At 40.9% G+C, this 12,860-nt stretch overlaps 1 protein-coding gene across 2 annotated transcripts in view; it reads right to left on the bottom strand.

Moving 5' to 3' along the window:
• Positions 1-12,860, bottom strand: part of dym (dymeclin) — a 65,878-nt gene that overhangs the window by 25,777 nt on the left and 27,241 nt on the right. For both annotated transcript variants that reach the window (XM_085168381.1, XM_085168382.1), the window contains exons 9-14: positions 8,543-8,728; positions 7,309-7,487; positions 6,232-6,357; positions 6,002-6,115; positions 4,698-4,792; positions 1,538-1,637 (exon numbers count right to left, since the gene is read on the bottom strand). In XM_085168381.1, the coding sequence (XP_085024507.1) occupies positions 1,538-1,637; positions 4,698-4,792; positions 6,002-6,115; positions 6,232-6,357; positions 7,309-7,487; positions 8,543-8,728 (800 nt within the window). The remainder of the gene's footprint in view (positions 1-1,537; positions 1,638-4,697; positions 4,793-6,001; positions 6,116-6,231; positions 6,358-7,308; positions 7,488-8,542; positions 8,729-12,860) is intronic.

Here is a 12,860-nt window from a genome sequence, read left to right as displayed (position 1 = left end):
TTCCCCAACACCTTAGGGTATTTATGGGGACCTTGTCCAAACTCGCACTAACAAACACACACACACACAAATGTGTTTGCATACCCACGCTTATCTAGGACCAAGCAAATCTAATGAGACAGCCAGACCGAAAGGCAGACAAACATACCCGAGGGCAGCGGCGTCTACGTGCAAATACAGACGACATATGTTTGTCAATAGCCAACAGAATGCTCTCGGCAGGTGTGACTGTCATATCAACATATTTAAAAAGACAAATTTGCTGTCAGTCAATACTGTATTAAATTTTTTTTAAACTGTCTTTTTTGTTGTTTTTCTGTCAAAAGAATAATGTGCAAAATAATGAGCTAGCTAGTTACTGCCTTTCTTTTCACTTTGTTCCACAAAAACTGTAAAGTTGCTTTATGGTACTGGATTATGCCAAATCATTCTTTATTTTTAACCAGTCGTGTCTACGTTGTTTTATAAATGCCTCAAAAACATCAGGTGGAATTAGACAAAAAAAATAAAAAATAAAAAAATAAAACCTGCAACACAGAAATACAGAATACATCAAATAAAAGCAACTCAAGTGTACAAGTACCCAATGCTCTTGTCTGTATTCATTTAAAACGTAATTATCAAAACTCAAAGGCTATGATAATGCTCATTTTTCATCATTATTGAATGTTAGGATCAAAGTGGAGTTATTTTGATGATTAATCGGACTGATCAGAACATAACAGTCCAACATTTGTTAACACTTATTTGCTTTCTTGCCAAGATTTAAATGAGAAAATGAGGACCACTCATCTCTGCAGGCTAAAACAGCCAGCGTACAGTTAGCTTAGGCAATAACCAAGAAATAATTAACATATTATTATTGTGTTCCTTTAATGCGTGCAACAACCAAAGAGAAATGCCATCCTTTGGTTTTATGGGCATCAGGAGTAATTTATGGATGTTTAGCGCATCCATGCTAAGCCCTCAGTCTAAGGAGAATATTCACCACTGCAGTAAAATCTCTCTGCCTGGTTCCTGGTTCCACATTTCAATAAATTCAAGTTTTACTTTGAAGATGAACAGTCTCCATTTTGTGTCACACTTTTCACAGTTTCACAACCACTTAGCAAGCAGTCGCCAAGCGTTTGCAGACACATTGACACGTCTTTACTGCTGCAGCACTGTATAACTCTTTGCAACCAGTTTCACTTAGCAACTTCCATCGGCATCCCCTCACCAACCAGTTAAGGACTACACACAGTTACCTAGCAACCGGTGATTGCCTATTTTCTAAATTTCTTTAAAAATAGATAACTTGCGTCCTTTGAAAAGACTTATTTATCATTGACTTGAAAAAAACAAAATAAAAATCAGTTGTTTTTTAAAACGAAAAGATGCAAATATGCTGCTTTAAACGCAAACCGATCAACTCAGCTAAACTGCCACGGATGCCCACATCTAATTACTATTCACAGTCCAAGCACACACATAATTTGGCAAATATGATTAAACTTAGTGCAGACTGGGACCGACTGTTTGTGTAAGTTTTACTCACATAGTCTGGCAACGCTGCGCTCTCTCCTTGTCTGCCTCTCAGAGACTGTGTTGCCTGCTCCAAAACCTTGTTGTGCTTTTTGGAAAGCAAAGCAAACAAACTGCAGGGGAGACACAGAGAGACGGAAAAGGAATGAGTGTGCCTGTGACAGATGAATAACAAAACAACTCAAGTGGCATTTTATACTTAACAATGACCTTTCATTACCTCTGCTTAGAACAGAAACTTCTATTCAGAACAGTTTATTAATTTAAAAGCAGACCTGCTTGATTTGTAAATGAAGTCTTTTAAAATGAATGAATATTATTTCATTTGGAATGACACTATAATCAGGGAACTACCAGGAGATTCATTTAATCACAACTCGTGTTTTCTTTTCTAAATGCGACACTTTATTTGTGTACATCTCTACATGGAAATGGTCGTTCCCCTTTTAGCCTGACATGTCTGGCTCTTATTTTATGCGTTTGTCTAAACCGCTGCTGTTATGGGACCACATGATGGCACGACACAGACAAACATCAGTCTGCTTGACTGCACCTGGGGCGTAGTAACAGTTTGGGTCAATGCATGCACAGACCCACAGAGAGTAACCATTACTGCTCTGCTCATGCAACAGTAAACTCATTCATAGCTGAAAAGAGACAATATTCTAAAATGCATTTTTTAAGAGGCATCCTGCTGATTATCAGTGTTATTAAAAGTATTAGTGACCTTATATTGTAATTACAACTTTGTAATCTCCTCTGTGGGTGCTCAGGGTTGCTAAATCTTTAATTTGTGTGTTAATCAAGAAGATTAAAAAAAAATCTGAATAAATTAAAATCAATGACATCAACAAGCTAAAGAGGCACAAACAGAGCTCTGATAAGCCCTTGGAGCTACACCTACCCACCTGTCAGCACAGCACAGCGCACACATGCACACTCACACTCTAAATCCCTTAGCACTCATTATCCGGGATAATTGGTGAAATAGAGCTATGTGAGCAGCTACACGGAGGTCTACTTATCATCCTCAGACCTAAAGTCAAAGCCTCTATTAGCCACAACTACTCAAGGACCTCTTGTACTATCTACACTCGTTTCCCACCACATTTTAAACGAGAGACCACCGAGTGAGCTCCACCTGGGACGATGCCCACAATAACACACTGTCACAAGCTGGCCTGTCTTATCAGTGACACAAAAGATTTCAACAGTACTGGCATGATCCCCAAATCAGTTATGAGGCCGAAGTAATGACAGACACACTAAAGACCTAAAGACGTCCTGTTCCCAGCACTGCATAGGTTTCGTTATGGACACACACTGTGCTCGATTGTGATTAAACATTTGTATATATGACACAGCGTTCATTTTAAATACCCATCTGGAGGCTTGGATTCTTTTCTAAATCTAAAATTGAAATGTAGGAACGCTCATTTATAGTTTCACCATTTTATTTTAGGGCTTTATTATAATCAGCTCATATGGTTTCAAAATAAATCTATTTATGACCCTACAGTAAACACAGTAAACATTTTCCTCATGCCTTTATGGTCTCAGTCACTTGTTTATTTCATACAACACGATAGTCATTTTGGTATACAGTGGTCCCTCGTTCATTGCGGTAGTTACGTTCCAAAAATAACCTGCGATAGGTGAAATCCACAAAGTAGCCAACTGTATTTTTTACAGTTATTATAGATGTTTTAATGCTGTAAAACCCCTCACTACACACTTTTCCACACTTTTCTCTCTTGTTTGAACACTCTCGAAGTTTAAACCTTCATAGAAAAACAAGTCCAGTATCATAGAATGAAAAAACCAAAGGCACCCACGGTTGCCTTTGATGGTGCAAAATGTTTTCGGCTAGCAATGGAAGATTTATGTAAATTTGACAAGCTGAACGCATTCTGTACTGTACAGAAGATACGGCACGAGATTGACTGACAATGGTCTACAGCCAACCAGAAGGCAGAACACAATACGCTGTAAAATTCTGTTAAATTCTGGCATAACAGTCCACAAACCTTTCACACCAGAGATAAAAGTAAAACCTTTCCCCCAAATTTAAAATATGAATAAAATGAGCGTAGATCGCTGTTAAAATGAGAACAAATTTAGCTGTACTGGTTTATTTAGACACAATTCCAGCTTCTTAAATGTAAATATTAAATCCCATGAATACATTTTTTAATAAACGAAACAATAAATTGATTAATATTATAAAACAACTGGCAGATTGAAGATGATCATTACCTGCAGCATTACAGTGACCTAAATTGCATTTGTTGAGTCTGCCGACACACAAGCAGGGATAGAGGAACAATTTGGCAGAAAGGAAATATTGATGGAGAGCAGGGAAAACGTTAAATTAGTAAGCAAAGATGTGTGGGGGTTGTGGTTAGGGCAAATCAACCCACTGCCGCCTTAAAATAAACAGCACCAGCCGCGATTCTCTCAGAGAGTCAATTATGGAGCAGAGTTCAGCGCTGCCAGTCTGACATTAGGAAATTCCTGGCAGGAAATTCCCTTTATCTAGCAGCCAGCCAGTTTAGCCCAGCCCGAGCCATCGCAGTCATCACCATTATCATTATCATCAGACATGGAGTCGGTTCTTCTACATCACTTCTGGACAGACACGTAGAAATACAGAGACGCTGTTCCTCTCGGACTCAAAACACCAAAGTCACAGATATGGATAGAGACACAGGCAGGGAGATAAGACGATCCTTGAGTGTGCGTGAGTCTGTGCACGTCTTAAGGGAAAGAAACATTCCCTTCCTGTTGTCTGCAGTTAACAGACAAGAATGACTTGATATCTGTATCTGTGTGTGTGGTTTGGACCCCGTCCTCTTCTTCTGTCTCCACATGGGCCAAACACTTTCCCCTTAATTTCCCCCTTCTTACATAACGATGTCATTTGCACAATCTTACCACTCACTAAATAATCAGTTTTTTTTAGCCTCTTTTGCTGCAACTACTGTCGAGTTACTATAATGACAAATATTATGTGCTGCCTCAACATGAATCAGCAAAAAAAAAACTACTGAGTGTTGTGCAAATGTGCTTTTTTCCCTGCTTTTTAACCATCTCATACAGGTATTCTACAGACATCTCATCATCTGTCATGCCCCATTTGCTTTATTATTTGTACACCTTAGTTAATTGCTTACCTTATGATCCGCTGGGCAGCGTACTGGTGGAGACATCGAAACTGTGCTGACATGTTGGCGAGTGCAGCGAGACAGTTGGTGTGCAGGTATTTATCCTGGAGAAGACGCACACACAAGCAAGCAGACAATACTGGCATAAAGATCAAACTGAAAATTGCTTTTAACTCAAACACTTCAATCATGCCAAATGCCATGTGTGTTAAAATACATAATAAGTACTGTGAAAAAGTCAAAACCCACCCCGACTGCTTCATGTTTTGCCAGGAAAATGGGAAATAAGTGCAGCGATTTACTGCAATATGTGCAAGAATACATGGAAAAACATTATGTAAAACATTTGTATTAGCTTGTAAGTCAATATTTGTTATTCTTATTAACCCCCTCAGGCAAGTAGTCTTCATTTATAGCTCTTCAGGCTTCTTGAAGGTTTGTCCTTCAGCTTTGGCTTTTTCACAGCCAAAGCTGTTCTTCGAATGTTAGCTACCTTTTGGTATGTCAGGCATAATTTTACTGAATTGGCAGCGTGTGTGTTTCAGTAAAATGTATCTATAATATCTGTCTTATTAGAGCAAAATATATTTCACAATATTAACAAATGATTAAACTTCTTATAGAAAACAACTGCCTGTTTTTTTTTTGTTTTTTTTTTAATTTAATGCATTGACATTAATGCATTTAATGCATTCCCAAATGCATGAAGCAGCATTTGGGATGATATACCAATACTAGAAAACTATTGCCCACTACATCATCTGAGCTGGGAATGCACTGAACATCAGGTCTGTGTTAGGACTGAATTTGCAATGACAGACAGTAAGAAAGAATGATGCAATACATATTTCAGTAAACCACAGCCTAATTTCGGGTAAAGACATTATGATCTCTGATTCCTCGAATCTTCCCCAGCTCTGGGGAATTAGATGAAAAGTTAGGGTAAGGTCAGCTATTAAAACTGCACCAAATAATCATTTCAGGGACTGAGAATAATGTGCTAAGCTCTGAATGCACAACTATGTAAAACGTGACATCAAGAGAAAGGGAAAGTACATTTAGACTGAGAAACATTTTGCATGACAATTTTCACAAAGGGAAACAATTTGAAATACAAAGTACATCGTATAACACCTCATTAATGTCACATTCTTGTGCTCTTTCTCTCATTTGCTTCGATGAACAGGGGTCTCATTTAAAAAAAAATCAATTGAAATTTTTTTTTTTTCCAAAAAAAGTCTTTTGCACAGGACTGTAACATATGCCTCTTTCACAAATGTACAAACGTCTTCATCAATGTGTGTTAATTTTACCCTTGTCCGGGTCATGTTGAACTGGATGGTGCGAATCACCACCAGGATGAGCAAACTGCCGAGAGAAATCTCTGTTAGCGATCTCTCTGTGTACCATGTGACGTTCTTTAATATCTATGAGATGGAGAGGGACAGAAGTTAGATGAACCAGGTGAAAAACATCAGGAATCATTGACTATTACCACCAAGAGAGACGGTTAACAGCTGAGACGTGAAGTGCGTCTACCTACCACCTCATGGATGGAGCGGTTGAAAGCATCGTCCTCTGTCAGGATGAGGAGAATGATAAGGGCCATGTAGACGTGATGAGAATTTCTTTCCTCTACGTGGTAAAGGATCTCGAGTATGGGCAACACCTGAGACAAACAGCGGGAAAAGAAAAGGAGTCAAACATGTATTCGGGGTTGACATCTGCAAGGCTTCTGACTTTGTGTGGATTTCTCATGCCATGGCTGTATAAGAAGGACATGTTCAAGACTACGGGGGCACTAAGTCATTTTACATTTGAGCTGGCCAACAGATGAGGTGTGAGCCACAACTCTGGAAAAACAACTCTGGTGACACTTCTTATTCTTCATGGATCATCTAACCAGAGACAAACCACACATACAAAACTGGGCAAAAATGCAAACAGTCTTGGAAAAGAAGCCATTAAACAGCTCAAAATTACCATAAAACATAATGTATACACATTCCAAAAAGGGGTTATTCACATTATTCTATTTAACCCAATTTACTAATAGTGCCAAAGGCGAACAAGCTAGCAGTTAGCAATAAACATACGCAGTAGCACTGTTAGCTCATTACACTGTCACGCAGCATTGCTTTAGTGTTGAGCAAAGAGCCTAGCCTCAATAGTAGCCTCCCTACTTCTGAACGAGAGTTTCAAAATGTGACTGAAGATTAAATTTATGAGGATTTCCAAACAAGTCTTGGAAACAACCTCATAGAGTTCTTCTGTTGTGGTTTGTTCCTCGTCTTAGCTAACAAGGCAAAAAAAAGTTATACTACTCCATGTTAAATCATTTGTAAATTGATCTGAGATGCCAGAGACTGATTTCCAGTCACTAAATATCTTTGAATTTATTATCTTATAAGGAACAGCTGGCACGGTCCCACGCAGAAAATCGACAGCAGTCCCCGCACACATCTCGCCTGTTCACCGAGCCACGGCATCGGTCCTGAATGACGAAACTTCACGGCCGCACTGAATGTGTGTGTGGAAGGACTGCATGATGTGTTTTATTAAGCAAGTGTGTTATTTGTTTCCAAAATGTCAGATTCAGATTCACTTCAATGCGACCCACCAGATTGTCCATGTCAGTTCTCGACAGCACGTAGGTCCTCATGTTGGTGTTCTGGTGAAGCAGGGTGTACAGCAGTAACGTGGCCTGGTCGGAGCGCTGCTGCTCACACAGAGCAGTGTACAGACTGTTGAAATTGATCTGGAAAGTGTGAGGTTGCTCTACAGGCAGCGATGATGTGTCTGCATGGACAATGGTAAATATTATCAGAATTAGTATTCACTGCCTTCTTTCACATCTCTCAAACAAACAACTGTCCCAAATATGTTTTGGAACATCATAAATATTATGTGACACAGCGCAGAAAAAGATGCAGACCGAAAACAGTAAAAACCAAAATTCTGTTTGTAAGTATGTACAGTTATATATTTATATAAAAACTGTTAAGAGGAGGCGGTTAGTCTGTGATATTACTTTCACTCTGACCTAAATGTACATCTCTTGTACTGAAGTTTGTGTCCCAGTGGAAGGTGGGTAACACATTGGACTTAACACTTTGCGAGCAAAGTTGTAAATTGTAAGCAATTTACAACAACTAACCTGCGTTAGTAATAAAATTTTTAAGGAAATACATCTCTTTAGAGTGAAGGTTTAAGATTTTTAAGGATTTGAAGTGGGCCGTAGCACTCTTGACTTTGGGAATGTAAGCAATACAGAGAAAAGCATTTAGGAAAAAAACAAAACAACCAAAATAATGCACTCCAATATCACTCCATCTATTCTGATTCAGTTTACATATTGAAAAAGCAGTGGGAAGAAAAGCACACCTTTTTAATACTACCCCTTCACCATAAGTTACCAGTTAATATTTATCCAGCTTTCGTACTGATATGAATCTCAATAACAACATGACAATAACACAGAACATATACAGCTACTATGTAAAATACACATTTTTATCATGTTATCTTGTTTTTTACAACTCCATAAATCCATCTTTAGCTTGGAGGGATAACTCCATGGAGACTGAGGCTGATGTTTATTAGAAACCTAATGGAGGTCTTGAATCAGAAGTTTAATCATTTACGAACGCACTACAACTGACGGAGTATCTATGTGCGTCACTACTAAACCACAATAATTCAAAGAACAGACACAGTTTGACTTCTTCAAATCAGAGATTCATAGAAAATAAAAAGATAAATAATGAAATCTGGTTTTTTTTTCTTGATATGTTCATCTAATCAGATTTTCGCATGCCGTGTTACACACGCCTTGTTTATCTAGTACATATTACCTTGTGTATTTCTGAAACAAGTAATAGCCTGGCGGTAGGGGTTGGGCCATTCAGGCCCATCTGTCAGATTGGCTAATACCAGCAGTAACAGAAGACTCTGATTGGACAAAGGTAAAGGGTCATGTTCCTGGTCTATCCCAGCTCTGCTGCCAGCTCCACCCAATGTGAAGACACTCCACAGACCGCCTGCAAAGAGCAAGACACAATCTTTTTCACCAAGGGTTTTTTCTCTTTTATTAAGTTTTATTTAAAACTGTAAGAAAAGAAATGTGGAATTTAGAGACACAATTAGAGGTACAAGAAAGCTTATGTACAGATAGACAGATAAATAAGTTGTTTTTTTAAAATGATGCTCATAATGCATAAAAACCTGAAAACTAATTTAAAAAAACAAAAACAGACACACAAAAAAAACCAACCAACCAACTGTCATATGAGAAAGCATGGATATACTTCCTATAAATGGCAACAAAGAGTATCTCGATTAGTTGTTACTCGCCAAGTGGTTTTATATATGTCGCGCTGACCTAGTAGGTGTGGCTGTTGCCCTTCTCTTCCTCCTCCTGCCCACTACCTGCTCTGTGCTGCTGCTTGTGCATGGCTGCTGATTTAGACCTTGTGCAATCTACAGCTAAGCGCGGCCTGGTGTGCGCCACTCCGCCAGGTGAGCTGAATCAGACCAATCAAGGGCTGGCGTGCCTGGCCTTAAAATGCATGCAGCAGTCATTTGGCCTGGGTGCGACATACTGAGAGGACAGCAAACAAGCAATCCACTTTCCACTGTGAGGTCCAGACTTTGAGCTAGACGGGCTATCGGTAAGCTCTTGGGCTCGTATTTGCTGCTTATATGTTCGGGATCTATGGAAGCTCAATTGTGGAGAAGTATTTATGTTTGGGAAGTAGTTACTGCATTTAAGTTTAAAAAAGTATATTGATATTAAAATGAATGTTTAAGTTTGAATAAATTGTCTATGTAGATAGTGTTTCCCACACATTTATGTTAATTAATACTAAGAATAGTTACCCCAAATCCTTGGTTAAAACTAGTGTAAATATGTTTGGTTTAATTTAAGGAAAATAATTCTTTGTAAAAGAAAGTCCTTGGTTAAGGTCTCTATTAAAACATTTGCAAACTCTAAAATGTATACTTTGAAAATTTAATTGTTTAATAATAAGTGTAAATGCATGGTAGACACATTTTGTGTATTTAAGAACCAGTTTATTCCATCTTCCTTGTTTGAACTTACTCAGCTCTGTAATTGGAAAACCAATGAATGTAACACTAACTTAAACTGGGTTAAATGATAGTCTAGACAAAAGTATTTTGCATTAGCTATGTTAAATGGCTTTACTGAAGTGTATATATTGTTGTTATTTCATTTGTATTCTGTATAATGCATTTAATTTACCTGAATGATTAATGAAATGTTCTTTGTTTTGTGTTGAAAGGTTTTTCACCTACCTACCTACCTATCAGCTATCAAAATAAATTTGAGTGAAATTCAAAGTCTGGTCTTTTTCAAGTGTGGGCACCTCACAGACAGAGAACACTTGACAGTGAAAAACCGCCCTGGCCAGTAAAGAAACCGGCCTTGACCAGTGAAGACTCCACAAAAGCTCACCACAAAGACGGAGAAGACTCCACCTGGGGGCCTGGAGGAAATCGCAACTTGCCGTTTGCCTGTCCAATCAATAACCAAGAAAGCAGCATGGCTGAGTCCAAGTCACTCGAAGAGCTGAAAATGGAGCGAACCACTGCAAAGAGACTGTTTTCCAGACTCACCAACCATATAATAAGGACCCACATGGATATGTCTGTAGAGGAGCTGCAGGATTCCTTCAAGAGACTCACAGCAGAGGGCTCCAAAGTGATTGACGTGAATGAGGAGCTTGAGGCCGCCTACATCACGCAGTGTGAAGCAGAGGGCACACCGGAGCTGATGGGCCAACAGAGAGCAGACGTCAAGAAAACGGAGAAAGAATGTGAGCAGAAGTTGAAGGAGGTGAAGCACCTGATCAGAGAGACACTGTGGACATCATATGGTGAAAAAGAACTGACCCTTGCTCTAAAATCAGCAGAAATGGTGTGTGAGAACGTCACATCCACTCAGCCTGATACACCCTTGGAAGCATATGATTTTATGCTCCACCATCTGGAAGAACTGGTGAAGAAAGCTAAGCAGGCACACCAGACATGGAACCGCTGGGCTCCACCTGCTGAGGGGCGAGATTGTGATCGTCGACTAATGGAGCTCGAAACCTGCCTTCCAAAGCTGGTGTCAGGGAAGGCAGCCCTGATCAAAGCAGAGAGAATTAAAAGAGATGCCGACCAAGCAATTGTCACAGTCCGCAACGCGGCCCCGGTCGCAGCCATAAAACTGAAAGCCACAGCTTTACCAAAGTTCACCGGCAGCCAGCGCGAGTTCTACAGATGGCGGAAGGAATGGGAGGCTCTGCAAAAGCAAGGTGAACCAACCAGGTCCATGGAAGTAAAGAAATTCCAACTTCTCGATAGCCTCGATGATAAAGTGGCCAAAGATCTGCGCCTGTCCACATACACCTCGGCTGATGAGATCTTCAGAGTCCTTGAGAACCGCTATGGAAATCAAGCCACCATCGCCATTGAAATCATTGAGGAGCTTCAAGCTATCCCTCCTGTCCGTAGCAACCAGCCTAGAAGAATTATAGAGCTTATCCACGCAGTTGAAAAGGCCCTCTATGATTTGAATGAGCTGGATCAAGCAAGTGCCATAAAGAACCTATTAGTAATAAAGTCTATTGAGAGCAAGCTGCCTGAGTCCCTAAAGAAAGACTGGCTTACCCACGCTGCTGATCCAAAGAATGCTGTGACTCATCAGAACCGGTTTGACAAGCTGCTTGCGTACCTCCAATCTCAAGAGTCCATCTACGAGCAGTTAGACCAGCTGAGAGACATCGACCCTGCCAAGGAGAGAACAAAGTTCCCAATAAAGTACGCCCGTACCAAGTCAGTTAAATCCAGTACTGATCCAGCAGGCTGCATCATCTGTGGGGACCCGAAGCACAAGAGAAAGCTCTACATCTGCAGACGGTTTAGAACCTACACAAAGTTACAGGAGAAAAAAGATGCAGTGCAGCAACTTGGAGCCTGCAAGAGGTGCCTCGAGATCCACGACGAACCCTGCAGAAAGACGACTTACCTGTGTGGAAATCCAGAATGCAAAGACCAGCATCATTACCTTCTTTGTCCCCTGCCACGACCCTTATCACAAAGGCCCAAGTCTGGTCCGGCGAGAGCTGAGGGGAGGAGGTACACAGAGGTTCAAGAAGAGTTCATCTCTAAACTATCGCCAGAGCTAGCGCAGCGGTGTCGGGAAGCTTTCTGCAACGTCTCATCACGAGCCTTCAACTCCATGGCAGCAGAGAGAGGTCTACTGGAGGAGACTGGTCTAAAAGAGTACCCTGTGATCCTGATGCTCCTTGACGTCATCGCCAATGATGGCCAGAGAATTGGGACACTGATTGATCTAGCATCTGACACAAACTACATAACCCATAAAGCTGCAAGTAAGCTCAACCTTCGCAGTGAAGACGTCACGCTTGTCATCCAGGGTGTCGGAGGTATGAAGGTGTCTGTGGCAACCAAGCGCTACCTTCTCAAGATCCGTGTCAACACCTCAAGAGGAACCTTAAAGCCTCACCAGTTAGTTTGCTATGGTCTTGACAAGATTGCTGAAGTGAAAAGACATGTTCCACCTCAGAAGCTACAGAAGATCTTCCCTGACATCCCTCTCCAAGACCTCATCAGACCCAGAGAGATCCAGCTTCTAATCAGCCATAAAGAAGGCCAGCTGGTGCCCCAAAAGATCCGCTCCATCGGTGACCTGGTTCTCTGGGACGGTCCACTTGGCAAGACAATTGGGGGCACGCATCCAGATCTCTTTGAGGAAGTCACTTTGATGGCCCACACCTCCAAGACTCACTTCGCAAGATCAATGAGAGCTGCTGCATTCAAGTACCAAGAGTTCACTAAAGACCTAGCTTCCTGTCAGCATCCTGATCACCCCGAGACTCTATCCACCACAGCTACCAGCAGCAGAGACTTTCTGAAGTGGTGGAGGTGGGAAAGCATCGGAGCCGCTTGCCAGCCGAGATGTGGAGGGTGTCGTTGTGGGAGCTGCCAGCCAGGGGGTAAAGAAATGACGCTCGCAGAAGAGAGGGAGATGGAGATCGTGAGGAATGGCCTGACTTATTCCACTGGAGATGACCATAGCAGTGAACCACATTGGCATGCCAAATACCCATGGGTAGAAGATCCAGCAACCTTGCCAAATAACAG

The sequence above is a fragment of the Neolamprologus multifasciatus genome, chromosome 7 (genome assembly GCF_963576455.1).
Source record: "Neolamprologus multifasciatus chromosome 7, fNeoMul1.2, whole genome shotgun sequence".
NCBI classification, from domain to species: domain Eukaryota; kingdom Metazoa; phylum Chordata; class Actinopteri; order Cichliformes; family Cichlidae; genus Neolamprologus; species Neolamprologus multifasciatus.
Note: the sequence above shows the minus strand (reverse complement) of the source record. Positions and strands in the feature narration are given on the sequence as shown.